Source organism: Oenanthe melanoleuca, chromosome 5 (genome assembly GCF_029582105.1).
Source record: "Oenanthe melanoleuca isolate GR-GAL-2019-014 chromosome 5, OMel1.0, whole genome shotgun sequence".
NCBI lineage: Eukaryota > Metazoa > Chordata > Aves > Passeriformes > Muscicapidae > Oenanthe > Oenanthe melanoleuca.
In genome coordinates, this window is record NC_079339.1 from 9,673,405 (window position 1) to 9,688,707 (window position 15,303).

Sequence of the window (15,303 nt, forward strand, 5' to 3'; positions counted from 1 at the left end):
CTTATTCCCAGGTCTCACTGGGAACTCCCCTTTTATTTCTACTTCACTCTTACAAGCAGACAGATTGTGCAGAAAGGTTAGAAAACTGTTCACGCCTGGCCACAACTTTCTCAGGAACTTCCAGAAGTGATGCTGGTTGTTCCTGGCCTCTGATCCAGTTTGCAGCTTGCAATCAAACATGGCTCAATATTAGCACTGAAAATGCTTGGAAGCAGAAATCCCAACATGGAAAAGGAGCCAGAAAGGACACAAGAATAGCAAGATACTTTCCATTTTTTGAATTGTCAGTTTGTGACACTTCACTTGTCTGTAGCAACAGCTCATTTGTAGATCAGATCTTGCTTTGACTCCAATCCAAAAAAATCTCATGTTCCCCTCAACTGTCCAGTCCCCTTCAAAGACTTAGGTTGATGCTTCTTGAGGCGACTGACCTGATCCAAGGATCAGCTTTGTCTTTGATTCCGGTTCCTCTGTGTGTCCCTGGTTTGACATTTTGACAGTTTCTTTCAAGTTCTCTCCTCTTTGTGTGCTTTGTGTGTGACCCAGATCATCAATAGCTGTGGTGGCCCTGAGCTGGCCCGGTCTGTGCTCAGCCCATTGCTTTCTAAAGATGCCACAGATTTCCTGAGAGGACACCTAACACCCAAAGAGATAAACCTCTGGGATTCCCTGGGGGAGACATGGACCAGATCCAGGTGAGGACAGAGCTGCCATCTCCCCAGGCTCCCCAGGCAGAGGGGGATGTTTGGATGCCCTGATGCTCCTACTTCTCCTGTGAGGGGATGCTCTCAAAGACACATTCCTGAATGTGAATGTCACCTCATATTCCCACTCTGTGTCCTAGAGCTGAGTGGCCCCGAGATGCGAACATCCCCACCTACATCCCTAAATTCCGAAATGGCTGGGAACCACCCACAGAAATCTTCCGTGGAGCTCCCTGGGAAATTGACATTGGACACTTGCAAGAGGAGGTCAGTCCTGTGTCCTTGGGGATCCTCTCTTCCCTCTCCCTCCCCCTTTTCCAGAGAGATGGAGCTGCGGGGAGTGTGGTGCTGTGCAACAAGTAGTTGGCTCAAAACTCAGTTGGATCTGGTTGCTCCAGCTAAATACTGAAAGCAAATGAGGCTGGTAAAGGGCAGCAATAATCAGCCTCTCCTGACTCAAGGCAACAGGACCCTACAATGTCACTGAGCTCCAGGGACACAGGCTTCCCTGAAGAACTTCTTGACCAAAAGCTGCTGGGCCATGACTCATCTCCCACTATCCCTCTCCTTTTCTCTGATCGCTTTCCCCTTTCCTGGTAACACTGACCCCACATCTGCTTTTCCAGCTCTCCTCAGCCAATGGATATCCTTACCGGAACTCCTCACTCAAGCGTGGCCAGACTGCGGAGCAGACACAGGCTGGGGATGCCTTCAAACAGAATGTCACTCCACATGGAAACAGGTAATGGATCTGCATCCCCAGGGCTTCAGCTCTTACCCTGGAACCTCATGAACACACATGGACACATAGAGTGACGTTGGGAAGTCAGAGCATCCTGGACACAACTCTCTGCCACTATAAATAACCACCAAGAGCAGATAAAGATCTGCTGAGGGATTATTCCCGGGAGCACTGTCTGGTGTTTAACCCCCAGCAGCTCAGCAAGGAAAGAAATCCCAGGTACTTTCCTCCACAGGAGGCAAAAATATAGGCTGACTTCATCAGTCCACCCATAGGTCTTGTTTCCCAACATGAGCCCACCATAGTGACCCTTAAGGATCAGGTGCCAGAGATGCTGCACGGCGCTTTGGCTCTCCATATGTGCAGAGATGTTGGAATAATGGAATTACAGAATGGATTGGGTGGGATGGGACCTTAAAGACGACCCAGTTCCACCCCCCTGCCATGGCCAGGGACACCTTCTTCTATCCCAAATGGTGCAGGCTCTGTCCAGCCTGGCCTTGAACACTTCCTGGGATGGGGCAGCCACAGCTTCTCTGGGCAAACTGTGCCAGGGCCTCCCCACCCTCACAGGGAAGAATTTCTTCCCAACATCCCATCAAACCCACCCTCTGGCAGTGGGAAGCCATTCCCCCTTGTCCTGTCACTCCAGGCTCTTCCCCAAAGTCCCTCTCCAGCTCTCTTGGAGCTGCTTTAAGAACTGGAAAGGGCTCCAAGGGCTCCCCGGAGCTTTCTCCTCTCCAGGCTGAACATTCCCAACTCTCCCAGCCTTTCTGTGCAATGCTCCAGCCCTTGGAGCACTTCCTGGCCCTTCCTGGCCTCCTCTGGACACCCTTGAGGATCTCTCCATTCATGCCAAAGCCACCACAGGTTGCAGAGACAGAAGCTGCCTACAGAAGGAATCTGCTCTAAGGGAAGGGCACACACAAACCTTGCCCTGTTGGAAACACAGGGCCAGGGAAGAGCAGCCTGAGCTCCCAGTGCTGCTGGAAAACATTTCAGCTGAGGAAGGAGCTTTGTTTTGGAGACAGCAGCTCTCCCTTGGCTTTAGACACAACCAAAGGCAAACCACTGATGAGAGGCTGAATAAAACAATATATTCCAGTCCTGCCCACCTCTCCCCCAGGGAACTGACAGGGTGCAGGGTTCAGACAACTCTTAATGAGACAGAATTCTAGAAAATGGGGAAAAACCCCTCCCCTTTCTTCACAAGTCTTGGAAAGTTCACTTCCAAATCCAGAACCAGCCGGGCCACCCTTTTGCCTCAGGTTTTTTCCCAGGGTAAGGATGGCTCTTCCACCTTTTAACAGCCTCAATGTGCATTTTCCACCACCAGTTATTTCATGGTACAAAACCTTCATCAAAGTGCTTTTAGTTCAGAGTTTGGAGGCTTCATCTGCTTCCTTGTTTACATGAACTCACACCCTGGAAATTGTCACATCTCCAAACTCTTCCTGAATTCCACAGGAATCCTCTACCATGATTTGACACATCACTTTGCAGGGATTTGAGCCAAGTTTTCAGCTGACCATCCACTTTTCTGTCGCCAGCTGTAGTCTGGGAAAAAAACCCTCAATCCAGACTGTTTTTCCACGGTTTTCTAGTACAGAAATCTAAAAGGATTTGCGAGCTTTACTATAAGAGTTCAAATCCAAAGCAAAATACCTTAAATCCAATTATATCAGCAAAATAACTTGTTTTTCTCATTCACCATATCACTGATCCTGGTAGGAACGGGGAAATGATGCAATGTGGAACAGGGAAAGAATTAGGATCATTTGTCTTCTCCAATTCTGATTTTCTTGGCCTTGTAATTGGATGGGCCTCCACTAAAACTCCAGCTTTTCCTCCTGCAGGAATTTTGAGGCCCAGGGAGCACCCAGGAGATTTGCCAAAATCCGCTATGATTTCACCGCACGAAACGCCAACGAGCTCTCGGTGCTCAAGGATGAAATCCTGGAGGTATGTGACCATTCCTGGGAAAAGGTGTGTCCCTTCCCCTTTCCATGTGCAGGAGACAGCTCAGGATACCAGCAAGCACCAACTCCAGGTGGTGTCTGAGCTCTGCTCAGATCCAAAGCTGGAACTGTGCTGTGCTGTGTCACTTCCTCAGCTCAAACACGTCAGTCCCACCGTAACCACAGTGAGGATGGGGAACAACAACTCCCTGTCCTGCTCTGCTCATCCTGGGTCTGTGTTCCTTATTACCACTTCCCCCTCCATGAGGAATTGTTTTCTCTGAAAAACACCTTTTTCATAACTTTTCTCTTCCTGCAGCTGGAGAATGTGGAACATGACTTGGGCTAACACCAATCTGTGACCTGGGGAAAAGGTTTCTGTGCAAAATGTGGCTTTTTATTTATTTATCTATTTTAACACAAAAAGAAAACAGAAACTCAGTCATTGAAAAAAAAAAAGATCTGGAGAAACAGGGACATTATGTAGCAACTATGAGTTTTTCAGCACACGGACGTGCTCTCCTGTTCATCCTTATGATAAATTCTGATGCCTTCCAGGAAAAGTTTCAATCCTGGATTGCATCTGAGAGCAGCAGACCTAATCAGAGCTCTTGGCCTCAGTGATGTCCTTCTGGGTGGTCCATCCCCACTATATTCTGGTTGTGTCTGCCTGAAATCCCATGTTCCCACTAGCAGATTAATTTTTGTCCCTCTCTCAGGTGTTGGAAGATAATAAGCAATGGTGGAAGTTGCTCAACCGAAGTGGACAGGCTGGTTACGTTCCATACAATATACTGGATGTGGTGAAACTGGAAGAGCTCGAACAGGTCTGTAGTCAGGTGGTACCTGACTGGTACCAGCTGCAGGGTACAATCTGCCTCTGGGAATAATCTTGTCATTAGACCTCCCTGGATTTCTTAGGATATTATGCACAAGTCAGGAATAACATTCAGAAGTAGACAAAGTTAGGAGATTCCAGAGTCTCCTATGATAAAACTCCCATTTTGCCACTATCGCCTTCCCAAATAAGGCCTATCCTCCCATTTGTGCAGCAGCCTCCTGTTTTCCGTATTTTTCCATGTCAATATTTTTGTTGGGGGCCAAATTAAAGATGGACACTTCCCTCACCCAGTTCAGTTCAGCAGCAGGAACACATCACTTGAGTGGAGGCAGAAGGAAATGCCATCTATGTGATAATTAAGTGAATACTGCAACTTGCACTACAGCAATGTGGAGCTGAAGTGTTCCAAACGCCCCAGGGAAGCATGGAATTGCTTTCCTATTTTGGTATTGAAGAATTTGGATGAAGCCTAAGGGAGCCCAGCAGGCTTCTGGATAAATCCTAGCTAGTTTAATTGAAATGTCAAAAAACTTTCCAGTCTGCTCCAGGCGCTTGGCAGTGGTCATGCTTCACATCCCAGCTATGGAGCACTGAGGCTTTGCCTTTCAATGGGATTGAACATGTTTGGCGTCTCTAGGAGTTCCCTTGTGCAAACTTCAGACTTTGCTTTGGGTTCTTCATTCCCATAAATTAACTTCTTCCATGGAGCTCCATGTGAGGTCTCACCAGCCCCACATCAGCACAAGGATGACATGGCAGTTTGACCCTCCGTGAGTGTGAGGTGAAAAGTTTAAGAAAATTAAAAACGGCAGAAAAAAATTCTTAATTTTTTTTCCCCCTTTCTAACCAGTCTAACCAGAGGTACAAAGGAGACCTGAGCCCCAGGGGTTATGGCCCATCCAGTCCAACTCACAAGATGCCTGCCAGCTACGCCGGGGATAAGTGGGGCAGTGAGATGTTATCACGCAACTCTCCGCAGGACGCCAAAGAACGTATGTGTGTGTCCCACTCTGTGTTCCATGCTGGGATCCCCTGGGTTTGGGTGCTCTGAGGACCAGACCTACCCAAAGGGCTCCCCTGCACCTTCCAGTGTTCAGAAATAGAACAGCACTGAGTCCAGAGGCTATTCTGGGTAGGACAAGACCAAGAGAGCAGCCCTGAAGCCTGTGACACCTCCCAGGCTCTCGGGCACCCCAGGACAAGCAGGGCAGTAAGTGATCATCCCATTCCTCCTTCCTCCAGTTTGACCTTCCTCCTTTTCCTCCCAAGAGAGTTTCCTTTCTCTTCCAAAACATTTAAGTGTGTCTAAGAAACAGCTCAGGTCAATCCCTTTCTCTCACTTCCTTTTGTTCATATCCTGCCACACACATGGCACCTGCCTGGCTGGTTCCTTCATGTGGTTCCACAGAATTCCCAGCCAAAAGGGAGATCCACATCCCTCCCTCACCCTGCACATGTTGTTGAGAGGTGTCACAGAGCAGGAGAGAGACCAGGGACTCTGCTCACCTCACTCTTATCCCACTCTGTCCACTCCTGGAAGGAGGAGCCCTTTTGGGACGATGGAAAGCTCTGCAATAAAAGGGCACAAATCTGTTCATAACACCAAGTTATTCCCCACAGTCCTCAGGAGTTTCATGGGGAAAGTGACACTGGATGAAGTCTCACTGCATGGCCTGGGCTGGGAGGGACCTTCAAGCTCATCTCATCATGAGTGTGTGGCTCACTCCCAGTTTGTGCTTCCTGCCTTTTCTATTCCCCTGCGGAGCAAAACCTGGGGCTCTGGGATGAGCAAATTACTGACTAGAAGTAGCAGAGAGGACTGAAAAGGTCTCAATCCCAAAAGTTCAACTGTAGATTCTCACAGATCTGTCCTTCCTCATCAGGCAACAGCCAAGGGGTGATGCAAGGAAAATAAATGGCAACACAGGGGCACAGGAAAATTGCAACCACTTTTCTGGGCTGAATTTAAATAAAAATACTAAGCCACACCCCCATTTTCCTTACAATTTCCCCACAAACACATTTAATGGGATTTTTGACTGTAGACTTGATTTCATTCCCTGTTTCTACAGAACTAATTCACCAAATGGATGAGCTGAATGACGAGCTGCTAAAGAAGATCACAAACAATAAAATTCAGCCTCCTCACAGGAATTTCAAAGTGGAAAAGCCTCAGCAAGTTTTTGTGCCCCTCACCTTTGAATCCAGCACTGAAGAAGTCAAAGCCTGGCTGGAGGCCAAGTCATTCAGCAAAGAGTAAGATTTGCTCTGTTGCCACCTGGAATTCTTGTCCTTCCCTGGAGAAGGAGCAGGGGAGGCTGCTGGCACCATCTCACCTGGGACAAGTCACTGGGATTTACTTACAGAGCCTGTGTTGCAAATCAGATTTCAACCCTATTCAATCTAGGCTCTATAACCAGGATCTTCAGAGCCCAGACTTACTCCCTTTCTCTTTTATAAACATTTTCTTGAAGAAAAATAATGAAGGAACTAAGCCCACAGCCTGAAATGCCACTGGAATCACAGGTGCCACCCTGGCTCAGCCCCAGGGCCCTGTGATCTGGTCCCAGTGCAGCTCCCTGCCCCCATCTCCCAGTCCTCACCTCTGGCACCTGCAGCACAACCATCATCTCCCCACTTTGTGTCTCCCCAGGACCGTGGAGCACCTGGGCATCCTCACTGGAGCTCAGCTCTTCTCCCTCAACAGAGAGGAGCTGAAAAAGGTGTGTGGTGATGAGGGAAACAGAGTGTACAGCAAGATCACGGTGGAGAAAAACCTGCTGGAGGTAAGTGTTTTTCTGGATAATTCCTGCTGGAATGGGGGCTGTACCAGCACTGTCAGATAGCTCATTAAACAGGCATTTAAGAAATACAATTGAAAAAAATAAACAAAACACAATGCAACCAAAACCCACACCAGCAATAAAACACACGTAAAAATTATGAAGAGTCTTTCAAGCAAAAAGGCCCCAAATCTAGAAGGAAGATCCCCGTTTCCACTAATTAATCTGCTTTTTACTGATATCACCTATCTCTTTGAAACTAACTCTACTCCTACAGCATTCATTAAATACTGTAATTTAACTACAGATTGAAGTTCAAATCCAAACTTCCTGTTTTGTTTCCATTCCAGAAAAGCAGAGGAGAGTCAGAGCTCCAAGAAATCATGAAACGCCGCCAGGAAAGGATTGATTCTGCTAATTAAAGTCTCTCTGCTTTATTTCAGCTCTTAGCCCTAAGTAGTGCAGAAAAAAAGGGAATGAAAGCAATGATTCCTGGCCCAGGCCAGAGGCAGCAGAGCTCCCCTTGGGGTCCAGCTGCCATCAGAGTGACAATTCCTTGAACACTCTTGGGAAGGGTTGACATAAGACCATGTCCCACTGGGAAAGGTGTTTTAATTTTGCATGAAGTATTTTTTTTATAACTATATATTTTATACTGGAATTTTCCGTGCATGCTATCGGAGCAGGATTCACATGGGGCTGGATGTACAAGGGCTGGACTCAAGCAAACAAAGACCCCCAGAGCTTTTCTCCGAGGGCTGTCCCTGCTCCCCCCTCGCTGGCAGAGCAGGTGTGGCACAGCAAGGAGAGGCAGCCTCAAGGCTGGAGCCTGCTCCACGGGAATAAGGCTTTGGAACCCTGCACTGGTTTGGGTTTAAGGAAAGGACATTAAAGCTCATCCTGTTCCACCCCCCCATCATGGGCAGGGATGCCTCTCACAAGCCCAAGTTGTTCCAAATCCTGTCCAGGCTCGCCTTGGACACTTCCTGGGATGGGGATCACAACCTCTCTGGGCAGCCTAAGGCAGCCCCACTTCCATTTCCTCCTTGGTGCAGGTGTCCCCTGCAGCCCACGAGCACAGGCCCGGTGACAACTCCCTGTCCCCCTGTGCCCCCTCATTGGACAAGGCTGGAATGGCAACACAGATTCCCAAAGTCTGGCTGCTTCCTTAAATCCACATCTCTGAGCAGCTGAAATGAGCTCTCAGTGCCTAGAAACGAGCAGGAGTGACAAACAAAGGGATCTGGGTGTGGAAATAGGTGAGTTCCACCTGCAGAGGCCAGGGCTCAGGGCAGCTGTGCAGCCCTTCCCTGGGGCACTGATCCTGCACTGGAATGTTGTGGTGTTGCCAAACCCGGCCTCAAACCAGGAGAAGATAAGCCCTGACCATTTGCTCCCGACCCAGGCACACCCACAGCCCTTCCCAGGGTGTTGGTCACTAGTCCCCACCTTCACCTTTTCAGTGCAAAAAGTCAGCTGAAATGATTCCCAAATAGCTGAAACCCCAAAGCACACTGGGAAAGGCAGGTTTAACTCCAAATAAATGGGCATAAGGAAAAAAAAATCTAATTTAGCACAGGATGTTGCTCTTGACTTCCTGTTTTCCTTCATATGTGCATTTGTATATAACAATCTGTAAATAGGGGTGAGGAAAATCTCTCTCCCTAGAGGCAGAATTTGTGATTACGCTTCCAAAATTTACTCACAATCTCAAAACTCAAGCAAGCAGCATAGTTCCTGTCCACAGCAAGTCTGGCACACTGCATCTCTGTTTAACTGACAGACCAACCTGATTGCAAAGCAGTGAAGCCAACACAGCTCCAGAGCTGCCCACAGCCCAGGGACAGTTGGGTTTTCTCTCTCAGCACGTGCTGAGTCTTTGCCCAAATTTGTGCCTGTCCTTGCACATTTAATGGAAAAAGCTTTAAAACAGCATCTGGGAAACTTGTGTCTGAATCTGAGAACACTAGTGCACCTCAGTTTTGGCTTTATTCTTAAGTGTCTCCAATGGATAATCAGTTTTCTTCATGTGGAAGAGGACACTGCTGGCCCCAGCAGAATTAGGGTGCAGGCAGGGGAGGATCCTGGGTTTAGTCACAGCCCTGCTGGGATCTGAGAAGGGCACTCACCTTGTCAGGGAGGGATGAAGAGGACAAACCTCCTGAGAAGCCCTGGCTCTGGATTAGGGTGGAGAAGCAGGATGGCAATCACAGGAGGTGAAAAAGTTTCTAAAATGAAAATAAAAACACATGTTGAGCTAGGAAACACACCACCTTCTAATCCTGGGGTGTAGAGGAAAGCAAATCACAGGGAATTATTTATCTGGGATTTAACAGGAGTGTACACAACAGCTCTGTAAAGCTGGGAGCCACAGGAACACTTCCAAAACCAAGTATCTCAGCAGACCTTATTGCAAAGGAAAACTTTACAAATGTCCAAGCAACTGAGCTGTGCATCTGTTCTGTTTGTACTGCCTGCAGACACTGCTATAAAGTACTGTACATTAATGTACCTGAGCGAAGGAGACAATGATATAACCATGCACTGTACAAGAGTTATTAAAATAGTTAAGTTATACTTATAAATCCATCTCTGTCTCTTTCATTGGGTTTTCATAATGGTATGTCACTGAGAGTCTCAGAAACTCGGAAAAATGTCTGAAGCCACACATTTCCTTTTGCGTTTGGGGACTGACATTCAGCAGGAAGGGTGGTATGGCTGGATAGCTGTGTTTTAAAAACAGGGACAAAGCATGAGAAGGTTGTACAAAATCACATTTGTGCCTATCTGGAAGGGGGACGGCTGTGGCAGCTGTCCTAAGTGGAACAATATAAAAAGAGGGAGTAGTATAAACCTGACTCAGGGCCTGTTACAGGGATTCTCCAACAATTCCAGCCAAGAGCCATCCTCGGTTTCAGGAGGCAAAAATTTGTTTTCTCTTTTCCTTAATAATTAAGTTGAAATAACTGGTAATGCCTTTTGTAGATGTTTAGAGGAGTTCAATTTCCAAGTGGGCCCATCATGTCCTCTACAGCCCAAATAAAGTTTAGGCGAACCAAGAGCCCGAAACACCTGCCCTGCTGGGTCGGGGGCTCTCTTGGCTGTACCAGCCATTCCGAACCTTCCCACAGCAGGGGAGGTAGCAGAGAGCGCCGAGCTCCTGCAGCGGGGCAGCCGCGCCGCGGCTCCGCGCCTCCCTCAGGGCCGCCTCCCCTCAGGGCCCGCCCGCCGCCATCTTGCGGCTCCGGCGGCGCCCGGGCCCGTGAGGGACGGATGGCTCGGGGCCGGCCGAGGGGAAGATCCCCGGGTGGTTCTGGGGACCGAGATCCCGGGGTCGGGAGATCCCGGGACCCAGAGACCCGGGACACGCTCTGCTGGGGACAATGGTGGCGTCAGGGTCGCCAAGGCGACCGCCCGCCCCGACCCCCAGGGCCACGCAGCAGCCAATCAGAACCGTTCTCTCTGCCGCTGCCCCGCCTCGGCTCCTCCCGGCCGCCTCCGACCCTAAATTTGTATAAATATTGATACAGTTTATAATACCTTCCCTTCCCTGTCCTTCCTTACATATCCATGGAGCAAATGTACTCCATCCTTTGCTCCCAACTGCACCTCTCCAGCCCAAATCCCAGTTGTCACAGACACGAACCAAACAGACCTAAGGCAATGGTTTCATCAGTGCCTGAAAATCTAAGCTCCCTGCTCCCTGGATTGTTCTTCCAAGCACTCACAGCAATCTCACCTCAGCCTAGAGATTTGCTGTCCACAGAGGGAAACACAATAGGACACAGCTCTGGCACCACATTTCCTCTTGTTCCTGCTGTCCTGGAAAGCCACAGGTAAATCCCGTCCCTCAGACCTCACATCCCTGAAAACCAGGAAAGCTGGAGTTTTACCCAGATCCCAGTGTCCTGCACAGCTGGGCTAACACAGGCACAGGCTGATCACTCGGCACAGCACTATCCCTCAGTTCCTTCCCGTTGCTCCCAAATCCTCCCCCCTGCCCCCATCTGTGCTGGGGGCAGTGCCTGCCCCGAGCCCAACCAGAGGGCATCCCAGGGAAAGCTGGGAATGGACTGAGAGCTTGGCTCCCCTGGCTCCCAAACCAGTCCTTCAATGCACAAATAACACCCAACCTGCTCTCTGGTCACAGCCAAACACCACAACTCCATCATCCCCAAGGAACTCTGGCATTTACCTCTTCACATCTGTCCAAGGCTGTCAGAAGTGGCATTCCCTAGGCAGTTAATCCCAGCAGGGAGGAAGAGAGGAACCCTCTATCCCTCTGACTGACCCCACAGCACACACAGGACCAGCTGGGGTTTTTTATTCTAAGTTTAAAAATAAGTTGAAGAACCTGAAAGGCAAAAAATCCACACACACAATGTTAGCACCAGTCAACACACACACTCACAGACAGCCACAGACACCCCTTCCTCAGCTTACACAGACTGCAGCCCTTACGCAAAACATTCCCCTGAAGATGCTTCAACACATCTTCCAACTGCTGCTCCTTGATGGAGAACAGTAAATTCTGGGAAAATTGGTAACACTGGTGCCCCAGGGACCTGCAAGATAATATGGGGTGGTCTACGAGTAGCTGACAGCTAGGAGGTATCCCCAGACCAGGCCCATAAATTTTCTACCCAAAACCCCACAGACAATTGATGAAACATGAAGTTTTATAACTGTTCAACCTAGCTGTGACTTTATGTGCCAGGGCAGGGCAGCTCCAAGCATAAGTGGCACAAGGACACACAGTGCACCAAAGATAAGCAAAGATGACTGAAGGACTTGAAATAACTCTCCAGAAGATAAATTCTTGAGACTGATATGCTCTGAGGCAATGGAACGTACAGATCTACCACAGTGAGGAGGATCTAATACACTTCATATAGAAGTCCAAGGGAATGGCACATGAAAAAAAAGATACTACCAAAACTGAGAATGAAGATGGATGAGAACATCTTGTGGACTTCTTCTGGTCTCAAAAACTAAAAATATATAAAGATGCCAGAATAAGCCTGATCCGGGAAAGTACACAAGTAGAGAGCCCTGCTGCCAATAAAGCCTGGAATGACGCTGATAAAGCATCAATAAAAACCAAAGCCCTGTGACAGTGTTGACACAACATAACATAGACACAAACAACAGAGATACAAGTTGAAACTGCCCAGCAGTTTCACCTTATGGACCCAAGATTCTCAGCACAAGGTGAGCTAGAGGCTGATGATGAAGGAAAGAAGGCTCTACAGCAACAGCAGGTGACAGTGAAATGTAACTGCTTACAAGGTAGTGCCAAAGCTGTGAAGAGCATGCTGGAGAAGCTCAGGAGGCCTAGAGGAGGCAACGACTGCCAGGTGACACAAAGGGATCCCTAGAGAACGACTCTGCCACCAAAGGCTGAAGTGACATCGTGAAAGGTGACCGACCAACAAATGACTGAGATGTGAGATGGGAAGGCCAGGGAGAAGGGAAGGGGCATTGGAGCCCCTCTGGGAGCCCCCAGCCCCACTGCCAGCGAGCAGAGATCCTGTCAGTGCCTGCAACTCCCGCCCCAATTCCTGTCACTTGGTGGGTGGCTCCTGATGTGGCACTTGGGGACAAGGGACAGGGGTGGCCCTGGCAGTGCTGGGACAGCAGTTGGACCTGATGGTCCACAAGAACACCTGAACAGGTCCTGGCAGGGGCACTGCAGGGTGCCACCAGGTCTTGCAGCACAGCTTCTTCAGCTTCAGGGTTTCTGTTTTGTGGTACAGGTTCACTGGAATTTAACCTCATAAAAATAATTTGGCAAGCCTTAACATTAACCCAGGAGTTCCAGGGCATCACCGGTGTGTGATCTCAATCAGTTTAACTGAGGTTTGGGAGAGAAAAACTGCTTTAAAGCTGTGAGTAAACCCCTGTACAATCCTGTCAGGATTAAGGGCAGCAGACCGGGTATGTTGATAAAAATTACAGAAATTATTTACTTGAATTGAGGACTAAAATACCTTGATTAATCACTCCTGAGCATAGGAGCTGCAAGTGCTGGTGCAGGGCACCCTGTCTGAAGGAATATTGCAGCAATGACATTCAAGGCAGCAACACCAATTACGAGGACAAACTGTTACTGAACCAGAACAATGCTCAGGGGAAAATCTCCATTCCTGCCCAGAGCAGTGACCTCGGGGGGTGTCTGCCTCAGAGGGGCTCCACGGACTTCTCTCCACTGCGGTGACACAGCGCCCTGACTGACACCAACATGAGAAGAAGAGGTTGTTTGTGTTATTTCCTCGACCATTTTCTGTTTTCATGTCTCCCCCGGGCCGGGGCGATGAAAGGTGTCCCCGAGGGCCTGACGCAGCAGCCGCTCCCGCCGCTTACCGGGGCGAAGGCGGCGCCGCAGCCCCAGCGCCGTCACCCCGCACGGCCGGGCCGGGATTCGGGGTTTTGGGTTCGGGCTCGGCGGGGGCGCGAGGAGCCCCCTCAGAGCCGGGCCCGCTCAGGGCACCTCTCGCCTCAGCCACCGCGACAGAGGCTGCCCGCCGCTGCCTGCCGCCGCCTCCCGCTCGGCGCCTCTGACCCAGCGCCACGGGGGCGGGATCGCGGTGGGGATCGTGCCCGAGGTCAGGCAGCCAAGGGTACGTCTTTCTGGGAATAGGAGCCCTTCACGGCGGCATTTTTCTCCCTACCCAAAGCGCATGCGTGAAATGACGTCATGTAGGAAAGGGCACGATAAGCCTAAACCGCCATCTTAGGTGTGGTCATATGCGTTCCGCCCAAGCTGCGCCATCTTGTGTTCTGGCAGAAGTAATTTCCGGTTAATCAGCCATCTTTGATATTGGCATCACGTGGTTCTGCCCGGAGCCGCCATCTTGTGTGCTGGCAGCAGCCGGGTCCCAGCGGTTCTGCCACCTCCGGCTCGGTGCCGACTTTCGTTTGCGGGCACCTCCAGCGCTTTGGGAGCGGCGTTTACCGCTGTCCATCACACACACGCACACACACACACACACACACACACACACACACACACACACACACACACACACAAACACGCACACACATCTCCATCCCGCGCAGCTCGGCCGAGCCCCGTCCGTCACCGCCCTGCCCGCTGTCCCCGGTCCGGGGTCTGTCATAGTTTCTTGCCCATGTAACACAGAAACAACCTCGCATCAACACTATGGTCACAGTTCTTCTGCGAATACAAAACCTCATTAGGCATCACAAAGGCCTGTCAGTTAAGGGGAGTTGTGGGGGAAAAAAAAAAAAAAAAAAAAAAAAAAAAGCTTTTTGCTCATTCAGTTTCCTTTATGACAAATATCTCTGTTACTGATCACATTTCCAATAACAGCAGGCAGCTAATCTATGTTCCTGGCAGGATATTCCTGACCAAGTCCATTTTTTTTTTTTTTTGTTTTTTTTTTTTTTTTTGTTTTTTTTTGCAGCTGCCTCATACATCGGTGTTTGCAGATCCCGACTGCAGAAGGGAACAAGACATCCGCACTCCTGAGACCCTGCAGATGTTGGATTTTATGAAGGTCTCAACTTTCAGAGGCGAACCGCCGGTCCCTGCTCATTGCAGCTCCCTGCAGGAACACGAGGAGGTGCTGCAGGACAGGCGTGCGCGCTGCTCCCTCTGCCCGGACAATAAGCGCCGGAATAAAACTGGGCTCGCTGCGCCGAGATATCCATGGAACGTTCTGGGTGGGAAGGGACCTTAAAGCCCATCCCATTCCACCCCCTGCCATGAACACCGACACCTTCCACTATCGCAGGCTGCTCCAAGCTCTGTCCAACCTGACCTTGGACACTTCCAGTCACTCCAGGCTCCTGTAAATTGCTGCAGCCTGTCAAACTAATTAGTTTTTTCTTGGGATGCTATAGGAGAGAAGGTAACTGGTGGGGCTGAGTATCATATTTAACACAGCCATACACTTCTAGGAGCCACTTTTGGGTGTGTTAAAGAATGCATTTTTCAGGGATACCCAGAAAGTGAGGTTTTCTGTGACACCAAAGCAGAACTCATCACCAGTTGCGTGAAGTGAGCGTCTCAGGAAAAATAGGAGGATGAATTTAAGAAAGAGAAATATCGTAGAGAATCAGCGGGTGCCAGCAGTTAGCCGAGTGAAAGAACGGGAACACACGCCAGTAGGAGTATGCCTTTCAGATGGGATTAACTGCTAGCACGTTATTTATAATTTTTTTTCTTTTTTTTTTTCCCGCGTGCAAGGCGGAAACTACATTTCCCGTGATGCCCCGGGGCGACGTAGGACGGGGCCAATCAGGTGGGGCG

General features: G+C 49.6%; 1 protein-coding gene across 2 annotated transcripts in view; it reads left to right on the forward strand.

The window, feature by feature from the left end:
- EPS8L2 (EPS8 like 2) overlaps positions 1–9,613 on the forward strand; it is a 48,748-nt gene extending 39,135 nt beyond the window's left edge. For both annotated transcript variants that reach the window (XM_056493994.1, XM_056493995.1), the window contains exons 13-21: positions 547–695; positions 845–971; positions 1,331–1,446; positions 3,303–3,408; positions 4,124–4,231; positions 5,096–5,237; positions 6,318–6,501; positions 6,899–7,031; positions 7,379–9,613. In XM_056493994.1, the coding sequence (XP_056349969.1) occupies positions 547–695; positions 845–971; positions 1,331–1,446; positions 3,303–3,408; positions 4,124–4,231; positions 5,096–5,237; positions 6,318–6,501; positions 6,899–7,031; positions 7,379–7,450 (1,137 nt within the window). In that variant the 3' untranslated portion in view covers positions 7,451–9,613. The remainder of the gene's footprint in view (positions 1–546; positions 696–844; positions 972–1,330; positions 1,447–3,302; positions 3,409–4,123; positions 4,232–5,095; positions 5,238–6,317; positions 6,502–6,898; positions 7,032–7,378) is intronic.
- Positions 9,614–15,303: the final 5,690 nt, after the last annotated feature.